The sequence below is a fragment of the Camelus dromedarius genome, chromosome X (genome assembly GCF_036321535.1).
Source record: "Camelus dromedarius isolate mCamDro1 chromosome X, mCamDro1.pat, whole genome shotgun sequence".
In the NCBI taxonomy this organism is placed as follows: domain Eukaryota; kingdom Metazoa; phylum Chordata; class Mammalia; order Artiodactyla; family Camelidae; genus Camelus; species Camelus dromedarius.
The window spans coordinates 104,952,326-104,965,061 of NC_087472.1; the positions used below are offsets into that span (position 1 = coordinate 104,952,326).

Consider the following 12,736-nt stretch of genomic DNA (forward strand, 5'->3'; position numbering starts at 1 on the left):
GTGGTCTGGGCTTTTACACAATTACCTTCACAGACTCCCTTGTCGCTCCTCCTCCAGCCATAGCAGCAGGCCAGCTTGGCTCCATAGCGACAGACCCCAGGCTGGAGCGACGATGCCAACAACCCACGATCCCTTGGACTGTGGATAAAGAGCCACGTGTTAGTACTGAGAAAACAGCAAGGAAGGGCAACAGAGACTCTGCCCTGCTACCGAATGGACAGGAGACATGACAGTTATCTGGTTAATCTCCATAAACCTGCCGAAAGTGCCAGATTAGATTCTGAAAATCTGAATTTTGGGTTGCCAGCCTCTGCTGCCATCCCTGGCCAGCCTTTTCCAATAATTAGCATCATCTATTTCCTTCTTCCCCAGGGTTAAAAGAATTGGGTTACATAATCTACAAAACAAGGACACATGAAAGCAGCCAAAAATGTCTGTTTCTGAACCTTGCAGAGGGCCAATTTTCAAATCTGCTCTGTATAGACAGGCACAGTGGCTACCCAGATCTGTGTCCGCTTCAGTGCCGAGCGTGGTGGTATGACCCCCTGGCCCCATGGCTTTGTTCCAGACGAGAGCGCTGCACTTTTATGTCCACTGGCCATCTGGGAACCACTGAACAAACTGGAATCTTGACGCACAATAGATGGTTCAAGCTGGAAGGCTCTAGAGATCCTTCCATGAAGCCCTCTCATGTTACAGATGACGAAACTCCGCCCGAGGGAGCAGTCACAGCCCTCGCAGACCCGTGTCAGGGACGCCAGCCCAGGGCGCCTTTCACTCCTGCAAACACCATTTACTCAACTCTTCAACTGTAGAACAGGGGTCAGCAAAGGTTTTCCGCAGAGGGTCAAATGCTAAATAGCTTAGGTTTCACGGGCCATGGGTCTTTGTCCAAGGGCAAAAGAAGTCCTAGGCAACAGTAAACAGGTGGGCGTGGCTGTGTTCAATAAAACTTTATTTGTGGACACTGATACTTGAATTTCATATGCTTTTCATATGTCATGCAATAATGTTCTTTTGCTGTAGCTTTAACCACTTAAAAAGGTAAAAACCATTCTTAGCTCAAGAGCCACATAGAAACAGAAGGCCACCCCCACCTTGACCTGTGGGCTGAGGTTCGTTGAGTCTGATCTAGAGACTGGACCCCACCTCTAAGTGCCGCGACTCAGCTTGCTGCGTGCTCACCTACTCATGGGTCCGGGATCGGACCAGGTTGCTACCAGATTCTGGAAGACAGGGCTTCAGCTGTCTATTTTGTGGCTGGCTAGGGTTGCTTTCTCATGCGTATTAAATATACTGTAAAATGCTTCCTGGGCTCTTTAACAGACAAGGAATGCATATTTTACCATATGCTGCACGACTGAATTTTATGCAAGTTTAATAAGAACTTAGTCAAGGTCAGGAAGTTAAACAACCATAGAGTTTTCCCTGGTGGTCTGTCTCTCCCACCAACTTGGTTAATCAGTGAAGAGCTACAAAGATATGGTCTGGCATAGAAAATAAACTTACAGTTACCAAAGGGGAAAGGAGTGGAGAAGGGATAAATTAGCAGGAGCTACCTCACAGAGGGCCTGCTGAGTTAAGTCAGGGCTCTTGGGTCTTAGATCCCAATCGCAGGCAATAGGACAGCACTGAAGGGTTTTAGTTAGGACGTTATCTGGTAAGATTTTCCTTTAGAAAAATATCATCATGGCAGAAGTCTGGAAAAAGGACTAGAGGGAGGCAGAATAGAAGCAAGGATACCAGTTGGCTCAGGAGAAAGATGCTGGTGGCTTTAGCTGGAACAGTAGTAGTGGAGGTGGGGACTTCATAATGGATTCCATTCATTCATTCACTCATTCATTCATTCCACAAGTATTTTCTTTCTCTTCTTCTCTCTTTCTCTCTCTTTTTTAAACCAGAACATTTATTGCACAACTAATTGTTGAAATCTTTAAGACGAACTGCATGCTGCAACAGCTGCCCTCTTGGGTTTAGGTGCCATTCCTTCACGGAATCTCTTCCTGAATCTGTGGTATACAATTTTTAGGTGCCTCCTTTGGCTGGTCCCAGTGGTATTTTGTCTTTTAGCTTTAGCATTCCAGTTACACTTTCTCTTATGCTTGGCAGCGTAGCCACATTTGTCACAGGTCAACTTCTGAAGGTTGTAAGCCTTAGAGCCACATCGGTGGCCAACATGTGTGTCTTATTCTGACGCTTTCCAAATGATGACGTTCCCTTCGTCATCTCGCTTCTGCGACTGAGACCAAAGAGCACAAGTATTTCTTGAGGCCCTACAATGTATCAGACACTGGGTTAGTCTCCACAGGTTCAGCAGCAACCAAAAGGAACATAATACCTCTGCCCTCATGGTCATCACGTTCTGGTCAATTGGATGTACTGGTGAGAGGACTCCATAAGTAGGTAGACGGCTGTGCTGGATTTCTAGGGATCAGGAATATGAATGGAGGAACACACTAGGGAACAGGGTAAATGACAAGTTCATTTTGGGATTTGCTATTCTGAGGACTCATCAGACAGACAAGCCAGGGGAGATGTTATATGGGGAGTTGGATATTTAGGCTAGAAGTCCTGAAAGCAGAACCGGATGTGGAAGTCATGTGCAGGTAGCTGGTTATTGAAACTATGAGAATGGATGGAGTATAAGAAGAGAAGGTGGTTTAGGGCAGAGCCCTAAGGAAACTAGCATGTGAAAAATGTGGGCCAACGGAGGAGGGGTATAGCTCAGTGGTAGAGCATGTGCTTAGCATGCACAAAGTCCTGGGTTCAATCCCCAGTACTTCCGTTAAATAAATAAATAAACCTAATCTCCCTCCTCCCAAGTAAAGTTCTCATCACAAGAAAAAAAAAATTCTGTAACTATGTATGCGGACAAATCATTTCCCAATGTATACAAATATCAAATCATTATGTTGTACATCTGAAACTAATATAGTGTTATATGTCAAACTGTACCTCACACACACAAAAAAACATTACTGACACTGTTAGATGTGAAATCAGAAAGAACCAAACTGAAATTTGTTGAAATATGATTTTTTAAAAACATCTACTTAGAAACTTTGGTGAAAAAGCCCTGGGTCCCCTGTACAGGTGATCAAATCCATTTAACATGTATTGATCAAAGTCAATTACTTTGATTGTGGAATATACTGCCTGGGGTAAACTAACAGGAGAAAGTTACCAGAAGATGAAATTCATATACTGTTTGCACATTACCACAACTCTCCAGAGAAATCCTCTTTCTCAAGTTTTATTGCTTTCATATGCTTGCCTTTAGGTGAAAAGGTGAAACTGAGAAATCTGAGGTGTATTAATTTCTCCCCAGCCATCATTTTTGATGTTGTACAAAGTATCACTTGTAAAGGTCTCCAAAATGTTAATGACTAACACTTGGGCCATCAAGAACTCGTTAATAAAGTAGGACTTCTTATCCACTGTATGGAATTCTTTCCCTAGTCACAGATGCATTTTAGTATTACAGCTTTGTTGGAAGGTATCAGAAATTTGTCATTAAATCTAGCCTTATTCTTATTTGTTTAAAAAATGGAAAATAATAGTTAAGAATCAACTTATGATCGAGAACTCTAAAATGGATTCTGATATTTGGGCAACTACACAAATCAGAAAATACCAGTTCAGCCTCCAGCTGCTCTGTGCATATTTTCTGAAGGAGAGCAAGCAGCTTGAAATATTGTAGGAAAAACCATCAGAAAACCATGTGAGTCCAGAAATGACCAACATGCCTTTCAATTGACGGGTGGGCTGTCCATGTATTTACTCAGTTTTGAGAGATAGCTTTAAAGGGACAGCCACAAATGGGATTTTACTGGTTTCATCATCAAACTCTACATCTGATCATGAAAATAAGAAAATAGTTTAAAGGAGGGAAATCACTAGCAGATAGAATGGCTAGTAATTACTTGCTGACCTGTAGCTGCCAAAGGAAATTGATTTATTACACCAAGAATCCAGCTCTGCATTCTATGATTGCCATTTTTTTAATTCACATATGCAGCTATTTAAAATTATGGATGAAAAGAAAATTAATTATTAAAAATATCTGTTTAAGTTGACACAGTATTATTGAGGGGAAGAAAGAATCCAGCACAGGCAAGCATGATACTGACAATAACAGGAGGACACACTATCTTACAGAATCTTAAAAAAAAAAAAAAAAAAAAAAACCTGCTTAAAAAAAAAGCTTTAACTTTTAGTTTCTATATAGTTCTTCCATGACACCGCAAGTTAATGTTAGCAAGTGTTTCAGATTACTTTCCCAGCATCCTCTCCTTCTACCTGTCTATTGCCCTAATTCCATGCCTAACCACTAACTTTTCCATCACAAATTTAACTATTCTTTTACTTTAATATCTGGTTGTGAGTATTCTGGATAAGGGACATAAACTATTGGGTTAAACTATATGAAACTACCATTTTGTAAGTTAAAAATGGCCAAATATCTGGGTCTCCTGGGCACAAAGCTACACTATACTTCCCAGCCAGCCAGCCAGTTAGGTGGGGCCACATGGCTGGTTTTAGCCTGTTGGACCATCTCCAAGTCTGTGCACAAAGCCTCCAGTGGGATCCTTGACTCCTCTTTCCATCAGCCCACTGAAGAAAGACTGTGGACCTAGAAAAAGATGGTGCTTCAAGATGGATGGGGCCTGGCAGCATGTCAAAGCACACAGCAGTCTCTCAAACATTCCTTGGACTTTTGAGGCAGGTAAAGAAATAAACTCTTACCACTGAGATTTTGAGATGGTATGATGCATAAGTTAGCTGATCAACAGAGTAACATTTCAAATAATATTTCAAGAACCATTTCTTTTCCTAAAGTCTAGGACACATGGTGTTTTCCTCATGTATGAATCCATTCATACAAATTCTTAGCAAGCTATCAATATGAATTGCACTTAGTTCCATATTCAGTGAAGTGTGTATTTTTTTAATGTACCAAACTGAGGCAGTGCATTCTGTGATATCAAGGATGCACAGTAAAGGCATAATATCAATCACCTGAATTTAACAGATGTCTGAGTATAATGAGTTTACATGCATTTGGCTGGACAGACCCAACTCCATGGAACCTGATAAATCTGGGATAATCAATATAAAGGGGTTTACGAACCCAGAGAGAGAATTCCTGGTCCTGGACTGAAACAACCCCCCCAACATTTTCTGCCACCTTGGGAGGTCTGGCTGGGCTACAAAGCTGCTCTCTCATCTACAATGTTCAGCATACAGAAGCCTCAGAGGACCCAGTCCTGAGGCAGGGGAGGGTCAGTGTAGGTGAGCAGGTCTCTGTGGGGAGGGAGCCCTGAGCTGTGGGAGTCTGGGCTAAATGCTGAGCTGCCCAGAGTTCCTTTAACGCGTTGTACAGCTTGCTGTCTACATTGATCAAATTAATCACAAATCGCTGTCTCCATAGCTGAAATTAATTTAAAAACATTCCAGGGATTGTGTAAGTAGTATAGTATTTCTTCATGGGGTTCCTTATTTTCTGCAAAAATATACTGTGGCAGAATTTTTAGCATGCTCGTTTATGGTCAGCTTCCAGGAAACTTTAAGATATTCTCCAAGAACAAATTGAGAAGTTAAAACTTTTCTGCTGATGTTTTAATATATTTAAATATTGACAAACAAATGAAATATAAATTTTTTCTAAATACGGACAACCAGGTCTAGCCATGAGGTTTTTGGTTTTCATTTTTGTTTTCACCACAGCTCCCAGTGTGACAAGTCTACTGTACCCAACCAGTTAAGATTAATTCTAGGTTCTCATTCATCTTTGAGAGTCCAAGTCCAGCAGGCGCTGGGACGCCCCAAAGAATCTCACCTCCCTGGATGTCGAGGCATTTGAGAGCTCAGTCAAAAATGTCTAGGCTACCGAGTGTGTACCAGTGCGAGTTGGTGCAACTTCAGATTTCCCATGCCACGAGCTGGCAAAACTTGGCACTTCCCACTGCCTTCTCTATTTCTCACTTATCTTCCAAGTTCAGGAGTTAGGTGGAAATTGGGAATGGACAGTATCTTAGTTTGGGCTCCCAAGAAGCAGACCGCGAGACAAGGATGTGAGCACAGTGGTTTACTTATGAGATGAAGAGAACATTCGTGGGGCAGTGGGGAAGTGAGATGAAGAAGGGGAGGTAGTCAGTCAATTATGAGTTATCAAAACAGTTACATTTATTAACCAGCACATTCATTCACTCATTCATACTGAGCATGGGGGAAAATAATTTAAAACAGAGTTAGAGAAACAGGGAAAGGCTAGATCAAGGAGGGCCCTTTTACACCATTTAAAATAGAATGGATTTTATCCTTAATCCAATGGAAAGTCACTGAAAGGTTTTAAGGAGAGGGCTGACATGATCTGATTTAAATTTTCAGAGGAACACTTGGAGACGTGGACTAGCGGGGACACAAGAATCAGCAATGAGAAACTACTGTGGGGGTTCAGGGGAGAGATGAGGTGATGTGGCTGGGTGGTGGCAGGCAGGAGGGAGAGAAGGAGATGGGCTTGAGACATGGTCCAGACTAGGACTTAGTGTCAGACTGCACACAAGTGGGGAGGAAGTGCGAGCTGTCAGGAATGATGCTCAGGTTTTTGGCTTGAACCAGTTTGGACACTGTTTGTTTTGGAATAGGGAGGATGGGTGAGATGGGGGCAAGGGAGTTCTAGAAAACTGATCAGGAGTTCACTTTTGGATGTCCTAAGCTCAGTGAGATATCCCAATGGACAGGTCAAGAATGTAGCAGAGAGCCTGGGATTTGAGATTCACGCTCGGAAGTCATCTACATATAGATGGCACTGAGAGAGCTAGGACTGGAAAGATTACCTGGACAGAGTATAGATAAAGAAGAAAACCAGGTCGGGGACTGATCTCTGTAGAAATGAAGGCTGATAGAGAAGACTGAAGAATAATCAATGTGGGGAAGGAAACTCCCACACTGGTTATGTGTGGTGTGTTGGTTTTAACATACATCCACAAATTCTTTGATATTCCTCCTTTCAAAAGTTAAGCCTAATTCCCCTCCACTTTGTGGACTATACTTAGTGACTATTTTCTGATGAAGAGATTATGGTGGGAGTTGATGGAGGGTAACTTCTAAGATTAGGACATAGAAGGCAATGCAACTTCCTCCTCGTCCTCTCTTTTTTTGGATTTCTTGCTGTGTAGGAAGTCAGCTGACATCTCATAAGGACACTCAAGCAGCCCTACGGAGAGATGTACAAGGCGAGGAGCTGAGGCCTCCTGCCCAGAGCCACGTGAACTCACCAACTTGGAAGGAGATCCTCCAGCTGGAGGCAAGCCTTCTGATGGCGGCAGCTGTGGCCAACAACTTGACTGCAACCTTCTGAAAAACCCCAAGCCCCATCCAGCTCAACTGCTCCTGAATTCCCGGCTCACAGAAACTGGGCGAGATAACAAACGGTGTTTTAAACCACTAAGCTTTCGAGTATACTGTTGACTGGCAATAGGAAACTGATACTTACGGTGCCCAGAAATCAAACAAAGGGAATACTTGAAGAGCAAGGTGATGATATTTATAGAGACATTTGCAGCTTTGGTATTTTGATTTTTAATTTTGCACTTCTCTTCCTCAAATCTGAGATACCATGGATTATAATAAGCACACGATTATTATGTACATTATGGAAAAAATGCTGCCAGTTAAAATAAATTATGGCTCAATACCTTAAAGATAATTTGGGGGGGAGGGTAGAGCTCAGTTGTAGAACGCATGCTTAGCACGCACAAGGTCCTGGGTTCAATCCCCAGTACCTCCATTTAAAAAAAAAAAAAGATAATTTTGTGCAATTGTGTGATAATTCGGAGCATGAATTGGTCATGATGGGGTTATCCTTAAAGAACGAGCCTGTGCCCTAGCTTTGCTCTCTACTGCTCTCAGAACAAAGTCCAAACTCCTTGGCTCAACATGCAGGGCCCCTCACAAACTAGTTTCAGCCTGGCTTCTTTGATCTTGGCAGTCGCTGGGCTCCTGAGTCCAGATGCTGGCCACTCCACTCCATACTTTGGGCCAATGCCTTCCTTCTGCATTCCTTTCTCAGGTACGTATCTGTCCAGCCAGCCATTCATTTATTCCTATGCAAGATGTACTGCTAATCAAGCACTGGAATACTTGCCTCCTCCTCTGCTTTTATCAGGTGGCCTCACATTCATCCTCTAAGGACAGCTGAAATGTCATCCCATGCCCTCCACTTTCCCTGATTCTCTCATGCCAACTAAATTTCTCTTATCTGTATTCCATGGAATATTTTATATGTGTGTATATGTAATATGTTTATATATAAACATATATAATTTATAAATATATAATATACCCATATTCATGCTTTTGAGTGTCTATATATATAAAAATACATACATTATTTACATGTCAGTAACATTATGTGTTTCTCCACCCCCCTCCTTTGGTCATTCATTTAGGCACCAAAGTTTTTATTCAGCATCTACTATGTGCCAGGCACTGGGCTACGAGCTGGAACTGTAAGTCTCCCCCTGTACCCCCTTCACCAAAAAAAGATGTATTTTCCTTGCCCTACAAAGTTGTCTAGTGAGGGCGGCAGATAGATATGTATCTCTGGCATTTAGGAGAACGTTTGGGCATGTCAGTTCAATTAATGCTGCTGAATTGAACTGAGCAAATTTGAACTACTTTTAGAATACTGGTGGATTTTTTTTTCCCCTTAAGACCTTCAGATTTATAACTGGTTAGTTATTGAAACCAATACACTGGGGCCCAGCAAGTTAACTGATGAAACTGGAAATATTACTGATTACTCTGGACAAAGTATGTGATGGAAAGTCCTCTAATTTTCCTTCAGTGATACCATGGCTTTTAAATCTGCCACTTCTTCACTGTGAGAACTAAATCAATCACTTGTTCTTTTGAAACTCAGTTTACTCATCAGTAAGTTGGAGATGCGATATATAATTTGCACATGGCTGATGCTGCAAGTGGTACCCCCATGTCTATTCTTCCCTTCTTTCTAAGTAATAAGATCCCCATTGCATAGCCACTTAGAATAAAGAGCACATTTTCCAGCCTTCACTTCAGTGAGGTGCGGCCATGTAACTAAGTTCCGGTTGATGTGATGTAAGCGAAAGTGTCATGTGCAACCTCTGGGATGTGGCTATAGCGAGAGAAGGGATGTTCTTCTTCACATTTATTGCCTCTTATGGCTGGAATCTGGACATGTTCGCCAGGGCTCAAGAAGCTATCTTTGGCCATGATGGGGGAAACTTCTGGTGGAAACATTAAATGGTAGAGCCTGGGAACCTGACTCCATACACCACCGTATTAGCCCAACTACCCACTCCTACATGAGAGAGAAACACACGTCTATTTGTTGAAACCGAGGTTATTTGGGTTTTCTATCAGCTGCAGCCAATACTGAAGAGTCAAAAAGGCAATGATGCTACGTTCAGTAGCTGCTGGATTGGTTTCAATAACTAAGCCCGTGGCCCGTATTCTGATAATTCCTGCTTAAAACCCCCAAAGTCAGAGGACTTGGGTAGTCCAGATTTCAGTTTGCATTCAACCGAAAAATCAAGATCAGGAAAACTTTTGTTCTTTTCTTTTGGGGGTGGGGGTTCATTAGGACTATTTATTTATTATTAATTTGGTTTTGTTTTTTTTTTTTAATGTTGGTACTGGGGATTGAATCCAGAACCTCGTGCATGCTGGGCATGTGCTCCACCATTTCAGCTATACACTCCCCCTGCAAAACTTTTGTTCTTTGGTTCCACGAGGTTTCTATCTTTTCTGAGCTCACCTTACATATGAGTTCACTAGGGCTGCCAGAATCAAGTCCTGCAGACTAGATGGCTAAAACAACAGGAATTCATCTTCTCACAGTTCTGGAGGCTAGAGGTTTGACATCAAGGCAGGATTGGTTTCTTCGGAGGCTTCTCTCCTTGGCTTACAGATGGCCACGTTGTCCCTGTGTCTTCACATGGTCTTGGATTCCAGTCTTTCCTCTGTGGCTGTGTGCATGTGTGTGTCCCCTAACCCCCTCTTCTTATGAGAATACCAGTCATACTGGATTAGGGCCATCCTACTTTGAACTGAACTACCTCTGTAAAGACCCTATCTGCAAACACAGTCACATTCTGAAATACTTGGGATTAAGATTTGAACATATGAATTTGGGGAGGGGGGCATAATTCAACACAAAATACCTTAGGATGCCTGTATGTTCTGCCCCTACTGTCCCCAAAGGAGTTTGTCACCAGGAGCACAAGTTCCTCAGAGGTATTTTCCTGTCTCACCAGGTCAGTGACAAATGGTGGTACACTGTGGTTAATGGCCAGCCTCATTTCTTGATACCCAAGAGCTTCCCTTGTTGGCAGGAGCTGGCTCTGCCTGTGTGCATGGTAGGCGGAACACGTAGAATCTCCCTCCTCAGAAGCCCTTGACCAATGACTGATGGGAGTATAGATACCCCAGCTCCCTTGCCTCAGGGAGGGATAACTCTGAGGCCCATGTCCTACTGACTTCCAGAATTCCCTAGCAGAACCAAATCATAGTGGTAACTTATTTTTATAACACATCTTTCCCTTCTCTGTCCCATTTTGCAGCTTCCCTACTAGAACTTTCTGGGGCAACCTTCCAAATAAACCATGCATAATTCAACTGGTCTCAGAGTCTGCTTCTGAGAAAATATAAATCTAGAGAGGAAGGAGTTAGGAGGATGGAACATCAGGAATTTCCTATTTATTCTCACGTATCCCTTGATCACACTGGGCAAGAGTCAAGCTCAACAGGCTCAACAGGCTCACTGGTGGTAACGTAAGAGAAAGCACTTTGTAAAAATGTAAGCTTGTATGTAGTCTTTTTTTTTTTTTTTTTGGAGAAACAAATTTGAAGCATTGGAATGTCACTGCTCTTAGAGCAGAAGACTAAATCCAATGCAGTTCTTGAGGAATCATCTAATCTCTTCAAGTTTCTCCATCCCATTGTCTGTCAAATAGACACAATACCTATTTCTTAGGATTGATGAGAGAATTGATTGAAATCACACTGAAAAAATGTTGACACGTAGTAGGGTCTCAACAAAATTTGATGAATGCCAATGTGATGTATGAAAACTACACAATATACTTATTTTAAGGTTTACATAATCTTGGTTTATGTACATAAATTATATACAAATAGGACTTTAATACCTTCGGAGCCAATGAAACTATTGAAATAAGATTGCTCAGAAAGTATTTCTATGCTGCAAGCGAACATTGCATGGTCATTATTTCCTAGAAACATCCAGCTCTTAAGTTTTCGGTATATTCCCACAAATTCTGGTTTTAAGAATAAATAAATGAATGATATGCCAACCACTGACAAACCACTAAAGTCATGTTTAAAACTAAGATCCAGCCCATATAACTGAGAACAACAGACTCACAGCTCAGACTTCCTGTGGAAGGCTGAATTGTGGCCCCCGGAGATGTCAACGTCCTAATCCCTGGAACCTGTAAATGTTACCTTACATGGCAAAAGGGAACTTGCAGATGTGCTCAAATTAAGGATCTTAAAATAGGGAGGTCATCCTGGATTATCTGGGTGGGCCTGGTATAATCACAGCATTCTTAGGTGGAGGAAGATGACTTAACTGTCAGAAAAAAGGCAAAGTGACAAAGGAAGAAGGGATTGGAGTGATGTGGCCGCAAGCCAAGGACTGTTGGACGCCTCTAGGAGTGTAAGAGACAAGGAATGGACTCTCCCACGGAGCCTGTAGAAGGAACAAGCACGGCCAACACTTTAGTATTAGCCCCGTAAGACTCATTTTGGACTTCTGACCTCCAGAACTCTTGAAGAATAACCTTATGTTATTTTAAGCCACTAAGTTTGTGGGAAATTGTTACAATGGCACTTCCTTCGCAGGGCTCTGAGAAGAATCAATTCTCAGCATTGGGTGTGGTTTACAGAAAGCAGGCCTCTCTCCATGAATATAAGAACCCAGACATCCCTTCATCTCTCACATTACTTTTACTTGAATTCAACAGAGAAAAAAAAATGTGTAACACAAAAGTAAGTAGGGAGTTGTTCCAAACTTCAAACTCAAGAACAGCAAAGTTAATAACATATTTATCTTATGTCCCCAAGGCAAAAAGATGCCTGTCTTAGGACCTGGAACACTGGAGATGGAGTTCAGATCAATAAATGTTCTAGATCGACATGGCCCAATAGAAATATAATAGCCACATAAGCCATTTTTAATTTTCAAGTAGCCACATTTTAAAAAAACACGAATGAAACAAGTGGAACTAATTTTAGTAATCTATTTTATCAAATGCCATATATCCACAACATTATCATTTCAGTATGTATTCAATGTAAAATGATTAGTGAGATATTTTACATACTTTTTTCATACACAAATACACAAAATCCAATGTGTATTTTACACTTCCAGCTCATCTCAACTTGGACTGGCCACATTTACAGTATTCAAACAGCCACGTGGGGCTAGTGACTGCTGTATTTAATGTATTGGACAAAGCAGGTCTAGAGCATCTAAATAGTCTCATTGCATAAAGGGCAATAAAAAGTATAGGGCTCACAGGCAATAGAAACAAAAGCAAAAATAAACAAATGGGACCTAATTAAACTTATAAGCTTTTGCACAACAAAGGAAACTATAAACAAAACAAAAAGACAACTTATACAATGGGAAAAAATATTTGCAAATGCTGCAACTGACAAGGGC

General features: G+C 41.7%; 1 protein-coding gene and 1 pseudogene across 2 annotated transcripts in view; both read right to left on the reverse strand.

The window, feature by feature from the left end:
* Window positions 1-12,736, reverse strand: part of EGFL6 (EGF like domain multiple 6) — a 106,820-nt gene that overhangs the window by 33,358 nt on the left and 60,726 nt on the right. For both annotated transcript variants that reach the window (XM_010993699.3, XM_064482559.1), the window contains exon 2: window positions 26-138. In XM_010993699.3, the coding sequence (XP_010992001.2) occupies window positions 26-138 (113 nt within the window). The remainder of the gene's footprint in view (window positions 1-25; window positions 139-12,736) is intronic.
* On the reverse strand, window positions 1,805-2,226 carry LOC116150822 (large ribosomal subunit protein eL37-like; annotated as a pseudogene).